A 13,487-nucleotide genomic window follows, 5' to 3' on the forward strand; every position below is an offset into this window, starting at 1 on the left:
TCAGGCTAGTTCTAAGAAAGTTTGTACATTTCCATCTTTTGGGGAACATAGACTTTCTTAATGGTTGCTCTAGTGAGTGAGTGTGAGAGACTTGTGAACTTTGGTGTTTTGCTTAGGATTCATCCTGCCAACCAGTAATGTTAACTTAACCTTAAGTTAACATTGTCTCCTCCTCTTGTTAAGAACTGAAACACTATTGGAACAGTGTATACTAGTTTATAGTATTTCGAGGCTAGGCAGTATTCTTAGCTTTTACAAAACCAGTGTACTACAGATCTGCATTTAGTTTGGATGCTCAGCTCAGGAAAATGGTATTCAGAGCTGATGGCAGAGTAAATGTGAAGTCCTAGAGTTTCATCATGGGTACTGTTTGTAAAAGTACCTTATTATTTACCATGTTTAGAAAAGATGCTCAAGCTCTGGAGACTGGTGACTTGCAAGTTTGGTTGCAAGTGAATCGCAGAATATTCTGAGTTGGGAGGGACCCACAAGGAGTCCAACTTTTCAGTGAATGGCCCATACAGGGATCCAACCCACGACCTCGGTATTATTAGCACCATGCTCTACCATCTGAACTAATCTCAAGTCAGACTCCATGGTTACACAGTTCTTCTTCTCATTTCTCATAAAATACTGCCTGTAGAAACAGAAATAAGAGGCCTTTTAGACTAAGAATCCCCATAGCTTGGCCTTGGAATACTTAGAGATACTTGTGAGGAGTAAAAGATGCTTCATCATGTCCTGTATGTAGGGAGAAAGAGGGTTGGACCCTGGGGTAACATCAGCAGAGCTGGTTGGTACAAGTTTGGATTATAATGAACATTTTTACAGCTGCAGCACGTAGTAGGTTAGTGCTTACTGCATAAATCCTCAAAAGTGGAGAAAGACATTGATAACAAAAATCAAGCTGAAAACAGAAGTAGCGTTTTGTTATAATTGTTTAGACCTGGTAGCTATTGTTTGTAAATGTTCTCTATACTTAAAATAAAATATAACTTTTTTTCCCCCAGGCTGTTGAAGAAGCTTTTGTCCCAGTTATTAAACTTTGTTTTGATGGAATAGAGGTAAAGATCATATTTTAATTTGTTTTGGTAGAACATGGTTAAAACGTTTAAGATCTTTATAACTCATTTATTAATATGAGTGCTGTTTAAGTGACTCTTAAGTTCATACCCAAGTGCTTGACATCAGTCCTCAGTTGTGTGGAGATTTAAGACTGGAAGAATTTTTTCTTGATGGACTTAAAGGTGTATGCAGAATATCTCCTTGTTCTTTTTTTGGCACTGCTACCCACTTCTACTGACTAGTTTACTGACCTGTAGAGTACCGGTATTGGCATTATTTAGAGGTAACATTGAATAGAAATTATATTCATAGTGTGGCCTTAATAATTTTTTGACTGCTAATGGTTAACTGTCCAAGCATGAATGATGTGTTTCAGTATCTTACATTATAGGAAGTTGTGGTCTTTAATTAGTTCTCAAAAATGTACTACTGAAGGCAAGCTGGGTATCCCCTTTGTCCTGATCTCTTCATGTGTCTGTAAACACATGACCAAAACAATGGTTTTGGTGCCTGTAAGCCTGATTGATCATCTGTTATGGAGCGCTGAACTTGCTTAACTTGATTTTTTTTCTAAGAAAACAGGAATAATGTTCTGGTAATGGTTCTCAGACTTATATAGTCAATATGTCATCTTTTTTTGGGACAAGACAAAAACACGGACTATTTATACAGTTCATCAGACTTGTAGTTGGATTACATCAACTAGTAACTGGTGGGCGTAAGAGGGGTACTTTACAGTGGGGAAAGAATTCCCATGCTAATCTTCTGGCAAATAACATGGGATAGTATTGTATGCAAGATGGGACAGTTCCTTCTCTCCCACTCTGAGTTAAATTTCTGCCTTGCAGTTATAATGGTCATAGTTAGGGTACTGGCAATTTCTGTGTGTTGGGAAGATGAACCTTTGCCCTCATTAATCCTTTCATCAACATGTCTTTTCATCAACATTTGTGTTAGTTGACACTTAGGCAAAGAGATGTATTCTCCCAGTGAAAGCGATGTGCAGAGAAATGTGATACTGCGCAGTAACCTAGCCTGTGATTCTGCATCTGAGTCAACCATTTTATTGCTGTCCATCTACAGTTGGGTATTAGAAACATTTTTCTGGAGAATCTGTTTTCTATTTACGTAGCTGATGTATTCATTCTAAATAATGAATACATTCTAAATAATGAATAAATGAATAAACTTGTTGTAACTGTCCTGGTAAGTTTGGTTTTTTTGTTGTATGCTTGGTTTTTTCCCCCAGTTATTTGCATTCAAGCCAGTGTTGTGTCTCCTACTGAAAACACGACCTTCAAAGTACAGGCCTAAATAGGGGAAAAAAGGGACTGTTTACTCTAAAAGTAGTATCTTGTTCCAGTATAATAATTTATGATGGGCTCTGATGGGCTTAGGCTTATGACTGAGACTAAACTCATGTTGCTGACAGTGCATGAGAGTTCTCTGGTCTTGAACGCTGTCTCATGGCAAACACACTCTCAGGATATACAAATGTTGAACCACAATTTCTGATGATTGTGATGATCAGTTTTGTCAGTATCAAAAGATTTTAATTTAATTTTCCTTTTGTGAATCCGGACAAAACGTGTCAGGAATTAGAAGTGAGGAAAAGGAGTTTAGTTTTGTGATGATCCTTTCAGTAAAACTTCGGAAGTTTTTTACAATACCAGTTTTTACATATGGATTTTGTGTTCTTGCTTAAAATAAACAACGACCTTCTTGATTGTTTTGTTCTTCATGTAGAACACTGATTGCCTCCTCCTCGTCCCCCCAGTTACATAGGACAGACTATTAATTTCTTTTTTTGAAAAATCCTTTTATTGTTAATGAGCTTTGAATCTTCAGTGCTAGACCTTCTAGAGATCAGAGCAGAACTTGAAGTTAATTTTGAACTTGTTTTACATTGAAAAGTAGTACTTTTGACTTAAGTAGGAACTTCTGCTTGCAATGCAGATTGTTGATAAGACCAGCTATAAAGGACTTCAAAATAAGAAATGCATTGAATACTTTAGATATTACTTTTCTGTGAAATGCTTCATAGTTTGTAACAGGCAGATGCAAAGTTTTGAGTACCTACAAAAAAGTCTTTAAGGTATCTTCAGCTTCATTTTATCTGAAATAATTTTAATATAACTAAACCAGTTTTGTTCTTGATGCAATAGCACTGGATATTTCATTGTCTTGTAGGTCAAGTGATACCAGTTTATGTTTAAAAGCCTCATCTGGTGAAGTGACCTTGTTGTCTACCAGACAGGCTGCTGTTATGTGCTTTGTATTATCATCAACTGACTGATAAAAAGGCAGACTGACTTCTCCACTCTGTGCAGTGTCCTTGTGTATGGGGCAGTATAAAACTCTAGCTCAGTGCTGAATAGTATTTCAGATGTTCTTGGCCTAGAAAAGCTGTTATGGTGTAAAGTATTTTAGAAGTAATAGCAAAGAAATTGTGCATAATTTCAAAATGTATACACTTGCTCAGCAGCTTGCTGAATTTTCAGACCTTTGTTTTCTGTAGTCAGATATGTAGACTCCTCATAAATACTGGTCCTGTACAGAGGCAGCTAGTTATGTGTGTGCTTTACAGGGCTAGATGGGAAAGGTCTTCTACTTCTTCTGTAATTCAGTGATAATTTTCATAGAATCATAGAACATGCTGAGTTGCAAGGGACCCATGAGGATCATTGAGTCCAGCTCCTGGCCCTGCACAGAACACCCCAAGAACCCCAGCATGTGCCTGAGAATGTTGTCCAAATGCTTCTTGAACTCTGTCAGGCTTGGGGCTGTGATCATTTCTCTGGGGGTGTCTGTTCCAGTGCCCAACCATCATCTGGGTGAAGAACCTTTTCCTGATATCCAGCTTAAATCTCTCATGACTCAACTTCATGCCATTTCCTTAGGTCCTGTCACTGGTCTCAAGAGTGAAGAGATCTGTACCCGCCCCTCCACTTCCCCTCATGAGGATGTTGAAGTTTGCAGTGAGGTCTCCCCTCAGTCTTCTCTAGAATTCTTCTCTGGAATATTTGAGAATATTTAGGTTAAAACTAGGGTTATGTTTTCATGGCTTACTCTGATGTGGTAGAATTTTATATTCTGGACCTAGAAGTGGTGCTTGTCCCCAAAGGATTTTTATTTACATAAAAACAGTCAATATAGTTTTTGTTTGTCCTGGTTCTATATAAATTTTAATGTGTATTTTATCCTCTTGGAAAAGGAGCCAAAAGATAGATGAAGCATCTAAAAGTGTTTCTTTTAATGTCTGTGAAGGATGTTAGCATGTATTATTTAAAGGGATTCTTTGTACTGGGAAGACTGCTGTTTTTATTAGTAAACTTGATGAAAATGACTTATAGAAGTAATTCTACAGAACGAAGAACAGTTTTCTAATGTCTTATCTCTTTTGGTTTTTTTAAGATTGATATTTTGTTTGCAAGATTAGCACTGCAAACTATTCCTGAAGACTTAGACCTACGAGACGACAGCCTACTTAAAAATTTAGACATTAGATGCATACGAAGTCTTAATGGTATGTATGTATGGTTTTGTGTGTCAACTTCTTGTTTAATATTAAAATAAGTATCCTAAGTTCTTTGATACAGTAGTTATGGACTTGACTGAAAATACAGCAGCTTCATATCTAGAAATAAAATTGTAGACAGTTTTATGTATCTTTTTGGAGAGAACGATTGTTTCTTGTTGGCCAGACTGTTTATAATTTTTAAATTTTATTTGGTTATTAAATGGTTCTAGAAATTAATGGGAGTTGCAAGACTTCTGTATGGAGCACTACCTATTTCTGTAAATAATGATGTGTTTAGTTTTTAATTTGTATATATTTTATTGTGCATAAACATACATAAAATGTCTTCAGATTGGACATATCAAAATCCTTATCAGTTTGAATTCAGGTCTTCAGTAGCTTACTAATTTGTGTAACCTTAACTTCTCTACAGTACCATAGCTTAAAAAATGATAATTTACATACAGGATAGTAGGGGCTTCAGCTTGGATGCAGCTTGGTAGGAAAGAGGAGCATGTGAGATATCACTGATTTCTGTTATGAGCTAAAAACTTGATTTGAGATTATTGCAGCTGCTTATACTGTTTTGTGAAATTCATATCTGTGCAGTCTCTAGAATTCATACTTGCCCCTTACTTGCTTTGAAAGGAACCCTTAGTCTTAAATAACACTATTTTCTTACAAACAGTTCTCTGCAACTACTTAGTAACAATGAAAAACTATTCCTGATTAGAAAAAAAAAAAAGTCAAGCAGTTAATATTGCTGTCTGTAATGTGACTCTTAAGTGTGAAAATATCCCATAGTAGCGATACAACTCGTATGTTTAAAAGCTATTCTTTTTAACCGGTTCTTATAAATTCAAAGCTTTGACCTATGACTAGCAGGTTTTCTGTAGGTTCATGAAGACTCATACCTTTTCTAATTTGCCTGTGCATTCTATGATAAACTGCATGTATTCACATAGCAGCAGAACTTGTTTGTTTCTTCAACAGCTTGTACAGTTCATAAGTAACGGAAAATCAAGTAGCAGTCCAAAACTAGTTACGCACACATGAATTGTCTACCTGAGTGCTGCTGGAAAAATGAAGAAAAAGTCAAATGAAAATATGTTAAGTTTTCTAATTCAAAACAAAAGTGATCAGAATATGAGATGAGTTTCCAGCATGCTGATCTAAAAAGTTTGATAGGAGGCAGCAATCATAATGGATTCTTTCTTTTGCAGGTTGCCGGGTAACCGATGAAATTCTGCATCTAGTACCAAACATTGACAACTTCAGGTTAACACTGAGAGCTATCAAACTGTGGGCAAAACGTAAGCAGTTTTATTCCAAAATTTGTGAAGTTTTCATTACCTCTTATTGGTTACTGATATCTCTCTTTTTATCTCTTTCCTTCTCAATCCACAGGCCACAACATCTATTCCAATATACTAGGTTTCCTTGGCGGTGTTTCCTGGGCTATGCTAGTAGCAAGAACTTGCCAGCTTTATCCAAATGCAATAGCATCAACTCTTGTACATAAATTTTTCTTGGTATTTTCTAAATGGTATGTTTTTTTTTTTGTTTTGTTTTAATTTAGATTAAACTAAAATAAAATTGTTTGTAGACACTAAATTTTAGTCCTGTTTTTATGGTACTATTTTTAGCTGTTACCAGGTTAAGACCATAGTTAGAAGCATTGTTCTTGCCACCAGAAAGGTGTTCACTTGAGATTTTCAATAAGTCATCCAACATATCTTGTTCTTAAAGTACCCAAACCGAAACCACCCAGTTCCTAATTAAAATTTTCTCATGTATTTATTATAACTCAACTTTAATCTTCAGGTAAAATACTTAATATAGTTCAAAATAATAGCAGACACCTCAAAATTTAAAATCTCTTAACATTTGGGTGCTGGGTTAATTGATAAAGGATGTATGCCAGTATCTGGTTTAGGCACATAGCTTAAATGCAGTTTAGCAGGAGCAGTGGCAAAAATGTAGTTTTTAATCTTGTTAGTGTGGAGTGGCGGGTGTTTCAGGATTACATACAGTTGCATACTCTTGAGCCAGTTACCTCAGACAGATCGTTTGAATAACTCTGATGGGAACATTCTAAATAAATTTAGAATGAATGGGACAAAAGTGAACTTCGCAGATTACAAATGAATACTGTTTTCCTTGAAAGACCATGTCTGGATACCTATATTCTTCATGAGACACTGTGTTGTGTCCCAAGGTGTTATACCAAGGTGTTGCTTTACTTCAAGTATAGTGTTTTTTCTTCTTAATGTGAAGATATTTGCACACTTGCACTGTCTCGAATTCATAGGCTTTATAGCCTCCATGAGGTATGTAGTGTTAAGTAATATTTTTCCCACATTAAATAGTAGATGGTAATGGGTCTTTTTAATGTTTCTTGTACTTCTGTCCATTTTATACATGCATAACGTAGGAGCATTAATGTACAAATTCCAAGAGATTAACTGACTTGTACTCTTTATAGGAAGATAGCTTTATTCAGGGGGGTAAGACAACTTGAAGAACAGAATGGTTATTTTTAGTGTTTCGTTCAACATGGTTTTTGTCTTGGTTATAATTTTGTTTTAATACATATGGTTTGTAATGATGCTATGATGCTGTAAACGTGCTGGCTGTTTTTTCTGTAGTTTGCTCATGAAACAGCTAGCTTGAAGGTGGACCCAATGTCAGTCTTCACAGAGGAATTTCTCTTTGATTGCTATATTTTAGGAAGAATTTAGAGGAGTTTAACTTAGTTACCTAAACCAGTAGTTATAAAAGACAGAAAATTCATTGTTCTGCTGCCCTGGAGAAGCTAATAGCTGCTGTATTGTAGTTCAGCAGTACAGCTTATTTAAACAACCGCTGTTAGACCAGCCTGGTCTTGAGGAAATGGTGGTTTATATTGAGAGCAGAGTTAAGAAGGATCGCATTCAAAAGTATTGTTTGTTGAACATACATGGTTGTATCCAATAGTCTTATTCAGTGCTACAATCTTTTTGAACAGGGAATGGCCAAATCCAGTGCTATTGAAACAGCCAGAAGAATGCAATCTTAATTTGCCTGTATGGGACCCAAGGGTTAGTGTGTTATTTTTTCCCCTCTAAGTCACACTGTACAATAAATTTGGTTGCTTAAAGAATCCTAGGTGAACTTCATTTTGGGTTTATTAAACTTAATGTTGTGGTGTTATATCTTCTTCGAAAGTAACCTCTAGTTCTCCTGAATATGGAACAAAGTTTACCCTAATTTTCTGAACTGAACGCTTGAAGCACACTTGCTGAACAATGTACTATTTGCTCCCAACTCTTGCAATAGCTGATCTTAATAAAAATTAAGCATAATTAGATATATGCCTTAAATCAATGCACTTTTGAAAAATTGCTAATCTTAAAATGGTTTGCTTATGACTTTAAACTTGTTACTTTTGCAAGTATTTTGAATTCACTTTAGTGCAACAGTCACACCTGGATAGGTTTGGTTCCATATAGTTGTAGCAATGTCTCTTTTCATCTTGGACCAAAGAAGATCATAACTTGAAGTCTTCTAGTTGCTTTGTATATTATTTATAATATTTGATCTCCATCTTTGTAGCACTTACACTAAAGACATTGGACATTAACGTCCTTCAGACAGTCAATAAAACAGCTCACAGCAGATGCACGGCTCACATTCTGAGGTTTCAGGAGGGCATAGCATGAGTGTGTTCAATGCTGTTTTGTCAATCATAGAATAGTTGGTGTTCAACTAATCTTTTTTTTGGTGACTAGTGTAAGCATCAGAGGTTGAGTTGTATGCCCCTTTGTACTTCAAATCTGTTTTTTGCTGGTTGACAAAAGTTCACATTTAAATTCATGAGACAGTTGAAAACTTGTTCTTGAGTCTGTTATTCCTGAGATAGGGGGTGTGAGGTCAGTGTGTGACGGGAACTGTCTGTGTTGTAGTAGCTAATGAAAGTGGGCTAAATTAATGGTGGCTTTATCTACCTTCTACAAGTTTGCTAACCTAATTATATTTTTAATGTATTTTTTGTGTGTATGTTGTGTCCCTTTTTTTGTTACCCTGTGTGCCATTTAATAAAAGATACGTTAATGCAAGTGATGCTTCTGTCAGGTTGCCTAGAGCCTCTTTTCTTAAATTGGCTCTTAATTTTCAGTAATGTTGCAGAAATAAAGTATAAAACATCTTTTGCAAGGTCTGAAGACAGTCATTCTGCAGAAGGTGCTCATATGCTGATGAGGTATCCTTGGTTTCGTATGGTCACAAGCTAATTTCTATTGAAGAGGGAAATTGTTCTGTTCAGGACTCAGAAATGCCTGCAACTTGATGTGCTGACAGGTTACTGCCCTCCCACATCACTGTTGGTTCAGAATAATGTCCTTTGGGAAAGCCATTATCCTGTTTTCTAAACTTTCTTTGAACTCTTGCTTTGCAAACTAAGGTCTCTTAGAACTTAAGACTTGGTTGTAGTGAAAGGAGAAATCCAAATTTGTTAACTGATATGTGTGCTTGAAGAAAACTGATTGGCTGTTGTTATATGTAGGTAAACCCCAGTGATAGGTACCATCTTATGCCTATAATTACACCAGCATACCCACAGCAGAACTCCACGTACAATGTGTCCGTTTCCACACGGATGGTCATGGTTGAGGAATTTAAACAAGGTAAGTATTATCTTATGCTCTCTATATGTTTTCAGACAGATTTAAAAGAGTTTCATTGTGGGTATGCTTTGTGAGGGGGGAGGTGGGTGGATGTTAAATAACTTATTGACATGAGACTATTTCGAGGGAACTAGAGCTTGGCCTGTTAGGCTTAACAATGCTTAGAGTTGCAAATTTAGTAGACACTTGTGCAAATCTGTCCTTCATGCTTAGAAACTGAGGTAATTAAATAGAATGCCTTGTGCTCTGAAAATTAGAACTAATCGTACAATAACTTTATTTTACTGCTTTAGATTGTGTTGTACCACATGGATGATAAGTGTAGTAGTTCCAGTTGATTCCTGTTTTTAGGCCTGATATGAGAAATTATACTTGCTCGAAGATGAGTCCTCTGGATTTATCCTAGTGATGTACTTGAATAATTATAGCAGATAAGAGAAGATGTTATCAAAGCAAGAAGTAGATTTGATGCAGGGAGCAACTACCAGTAGTTCTCTCAACCAGAGCAGTACCTTACTGTCTCACTGTACTTTGCCTTGTACAATGCCTTGCACAAGGGGTGATTCAAATAATGTAAAGAAAACTATATATTTGTTCTTTAAACTAAGTAGTTACTGTGGCATATACAAAAGGTTAAATTGAGCTATGTTACACTGCAGAGCAAAACCATGTGAAATTATCAGTTTGAATTAAAATACATTTCTACACAGACCTTACTGAGGTTTTTTTAATCACATGATTTGTATAACTAATGACCACTTAAAGTATGACTGGACTGTAAACCTTGTTGATAAATTGCTGTGAATTTGAAGGGAGGAAATAATTTGTAGTAACCTTTACCAAGTTAATAAACTGTCTTTGCTCTGGGTACTAAACTGTATTTTTTAAAATAAAGTTTAAATTTTTATTTTTTTTTTTTTTATAATTTAGGTCTTGCTATCACAGATGAAATTTTGCTGAGTAAGGCAGAGTGGTCCAAACTTTTTGAAGCTCCAAACTTCTTTCAGAAGTACAAGTATGTATTTTATGGCATGGCAGAATATTTTAAGTTTATCAGTTGAAATACCTTATAATGCTCTGTAGCACAGGATCTTTAATATATACATATATTAGATGTCCAAAATGTTTTGTTAGGATTTTTCTATTAAGTGGGAGAGTGAATGTGTTACTGTCCTTTCTCTCAGAAAGTGAATAATTTCCTCAGGTACTTTTTTGAGTCTTAAGCATGTATTTCAGGAACCTGTTAGTCCCTGACCAGATATTTAGAATGTCAGCAGTTAACTATGCAGTTGGTATGCTACCAGTAAAATTGAAGACGTATCAGCTGGTTTGACTAACAGATATGTTCTTAAGTGCTGTCAGTAAGCATTCTAAAAATGGGTCTTACCTCCCAGGAAAAAAGATGTTAAAAGAACTTATTCTGAAGGTCAATATTTAAGATGAATAAGTACATGAAACTGTGTTTTCTTCTGTCAATATAGTCAACAGTTCACTCTGATAATAAAAGATATTTTTGCAATTGTGTTGACTAACTACGAGATGTACTAGTTATTACTAAGGTTTTTTTTTCATTAAAGCTTAAGGCTTTTGGATCTTTATTAATTCTTTTCACACCCAGCTTTTCTGATTTTGTAATGTCTCTAAGGGAAATACTGAAGTTCACACTTAACATTTTTAGGGTTTCTAGTAATATGCTTGTGGGGCAGAAGCTTGTTAAATGTATACAGAGTTGCTGAAAGTTGTATTTTTACAATAAATATGGATTATTAAAATCTGGACTACATCTTCTTTGCCCTCAGTTGAAATTGGAGACCCATTTTTCTTGAATCAAGAGCAAATATATTTTACACTTGTTTGTGTTGGGTGGTTGGTTGGTTTTGTACTAATCTAAAAAATACAGTTCCCCCATTAAAAGAGACTGATGACCTTCATAATGTGTCTGTGTTTTGTTTCTATACCTTTTGCATGATAAAAACTTTAAAACGTTTGGATGGCTTTTATGTTGATCTTTGGAGTTTAAATTTGAATACACATAAAAGAGTACTGTTGAGTTATATTATTTTTTTTAAGTAAAAATAGGCTGCAGACAAATCAGTTTCTGCTCAAGAGTTTGCTAATAAGTTCCCTAGCACCTTTTCTTTGTTTCTTTCACATCTAGGAAAAGATAGGAAGCATTTAATGTCATTTGAAATAATCTCTATTTTAACATAGTTTTTTTGTGTACCACCTTAGCCATTTTACCAGTTCTAGCAGTAAAATCTTCTCTTGCTTAACATTATGTATCCAGGTTTTCTGTTTTGCGCAAAATTTCCTTGATCTAATTTTATTTATTTTAGCTGTGGAATGGTATTATGGAGCTTGCTTTAATTCAAATTGCTGAATATTTTCTATTTTCTCTTAGTAGGTTAATTTTAAAGCTTTAGTTAGTAACCTTTACAAAATAGATCTTTATATGCAGTCATCTGTATGCAGCAAATGTGGCTCTCTTGGTCAAATCTCCATCTGAAAGCTAGATGTTTTGAATTTTTTTTCCCCTCTTCACACTCTTCTCCTGTTTAAATTGTAGATGCCTTGGCATGTTCTGCTGAAATTCATAGCAGTGTATAGTGCTCTGCCAGATAAGAGAACATCTTACCCTTGCTCCAAGACAAACATTTCTTTTAATCTCTGAAAGCATAGCTTCAATAATCTATATCACTCTCAATGGCAATTAGTTGCTAAATATCTGTTGTTCATAAACACTTTTGACTTGCTATCTGTGTTTAAAATAAACTTCGATGGTCTGTGACTAAGGAAAAAGATGGGCTACTGCATACTTGTATGGTAGGAACAGATTAGAAATTGGGAAAATTAGGAAATCTGCTCTTAGTTATTTCTTCTAATTTTTTAAATGTCAGCAATTACTTGGAGTTAGGGAGTTCCAACATGTATTATCTGCTCTTCGTGTAGGTTTAAATTTTTCAGATGTAGGGAAAAACAACAAAGAACATGTACGTGCTAGATACGGTGTTTTACACTTTATGGAAGTGACAAGAATAATTTCAAATGGATATAACATGAGTATCAATTGTTATATGAGAATGAAGTAGTTACAGCTTAAGACCAAGAGGGCAGTGTAATTTTGAGAGAAATAGCACTCATTTAATGAGCTGTTGCGTGTTCTTTCCCTGTAATAAAGAGATACACTGCTAAATAAGTAAAATATAATTATATCTTTAAAAAGGGTGATTTGAACACTTGGCTTTATAGGACTTAAAAGTACTGTATGAAGTATAATTCCTGGACAGATAATAAAGAAAAATTGAAATGAACACGTTCAGGTGTTCTCAATTGTTTTTTTTTTTTCCCCAGGTAGTAGTATGACTTATAACTTGGGGTTTTTTTTAGAAATACTTGTGTTAATAGTGTATTACAATTCCATACTATCTACATGAGATTATTTTTATGAAAACAGTACTGACACTGAGAAACACCATCAATTTCTAAAAAAACCAACCAAACAAAAAAAACCCCCAAGACCCCAAACAAACAATAAAACCCAAACCCATATACTTCAAAATAATACCCAACATCTGAAAGTCATCACTGAGAGGTAGAAACTTAACCTAAGACCTTCTTTATAATTAAGTAATAGGTACTTCTGAATTAGGCATATGCTTGGTGATAACAATACAAATGAGGAACTTATAACAAGTCTTTTCATTGCAAAATTTAGCAGTGATACCTTGGACTCTTCAAACTAAGTATATCATAATTTTTAACAGCTCATGCTATTTTGTTTTTACTAAAAATGGCAGTAGGATATTTCCATTGAATAATTCCCTCTCAGCACTAACAGGTGGGGGGGAATGGGGAGAAATTGCATCTTTTATTTTTTTCAGCTAGCACTATTTGAGCAAGAATAGTTAATCATTACTTATTTTTTCATAAATAAGGCTTAGGATTTTTTTTCTAGGTACCTACTAACTAGTTGAGACTTATAGACATAACCAAATTAGTCTTTTTTAAATAGTTCTCCAGAATGCTTCAAAGAACTGCTTTTAATAAGTAACTGGAAAATTGGTTTCTTCAAATACTTGCAGATTTGAGATTTATCTGTTCCTGTTTGTACATAGTTAAAAACAATAAAAAGCTTAAATGTCTTTACTACTGAATTAAAGATTCTGCAAGTGTTGTATGTATGATGTAGGAATCTTATGGAGGATTGAGTACTCCTTAGAAAAAATCAATATTAGAAA

General features: G+C 34.9%; 1 protein-coding gene across 4 annotated transcripts in view; it reads left to right on the forward strand.

The window, feature by feature from the left end:
* The window catches only part of PAPOLA (poly(A) polymerase alpha), a 44,744-nt gene that overhangs the window by 12,830 nt on the left and 18,427 nt on the right, over nucleotides 1–13,487 (forward strand). For all 4 annotated transcript variants that reach the window (XM_064659100.1, XM_064659101.1, XM_064659098.1 and 1 more), the window contains exons 6-12: nucleotides 1,011–1,064; nucleotides 4,480–4,591; nucleotides 5,809–5,898; nucleotides 5,993–6,131; nucleotides 7,593–7,665; nucleotides 9,129–9,249; nucleotides 10,180–10,264. In XM_064659100.1, coding sequence (XP_064515170.1) covers nucleotides 1,011–1,064; nucleotides 4,480–4,591; nucleotides 5,809–5,898; nucleotides 5,993–6,131; nucleotides 7,593–7,665; nucleotides 9,129–9,249; nucleotides 10,180–10,264 — 674 coding nt within the window. The remainder of the gene's footprint in view (nucleotides 1–1,010; nucleotides 1,065–4,479; nucleotides 4,592–5,808; nucleotides 5,899–5,992; nucleotides 6,132–7,592; nucleotides 7,666–9,128; nucleotides 9,250–10,179; nucleotides 10,265–13,487) is intronic.

Source organism: Pseudopipra pipra, chromosome 6 (genome assembly GCF_036250125.1).
Source record: "Pseudopipra pipra isolate bDixPip1 chromosome 6, bDixPip1.hap1, whole genome shotgun sequence".
Taxonomy (NCBI): domain Eukaryota; kingdom Metazoa; phylum Chordata; class Aves; order Passeriformes; family Pipridae; genus Pseudopipra; species Pseudopipra pipra.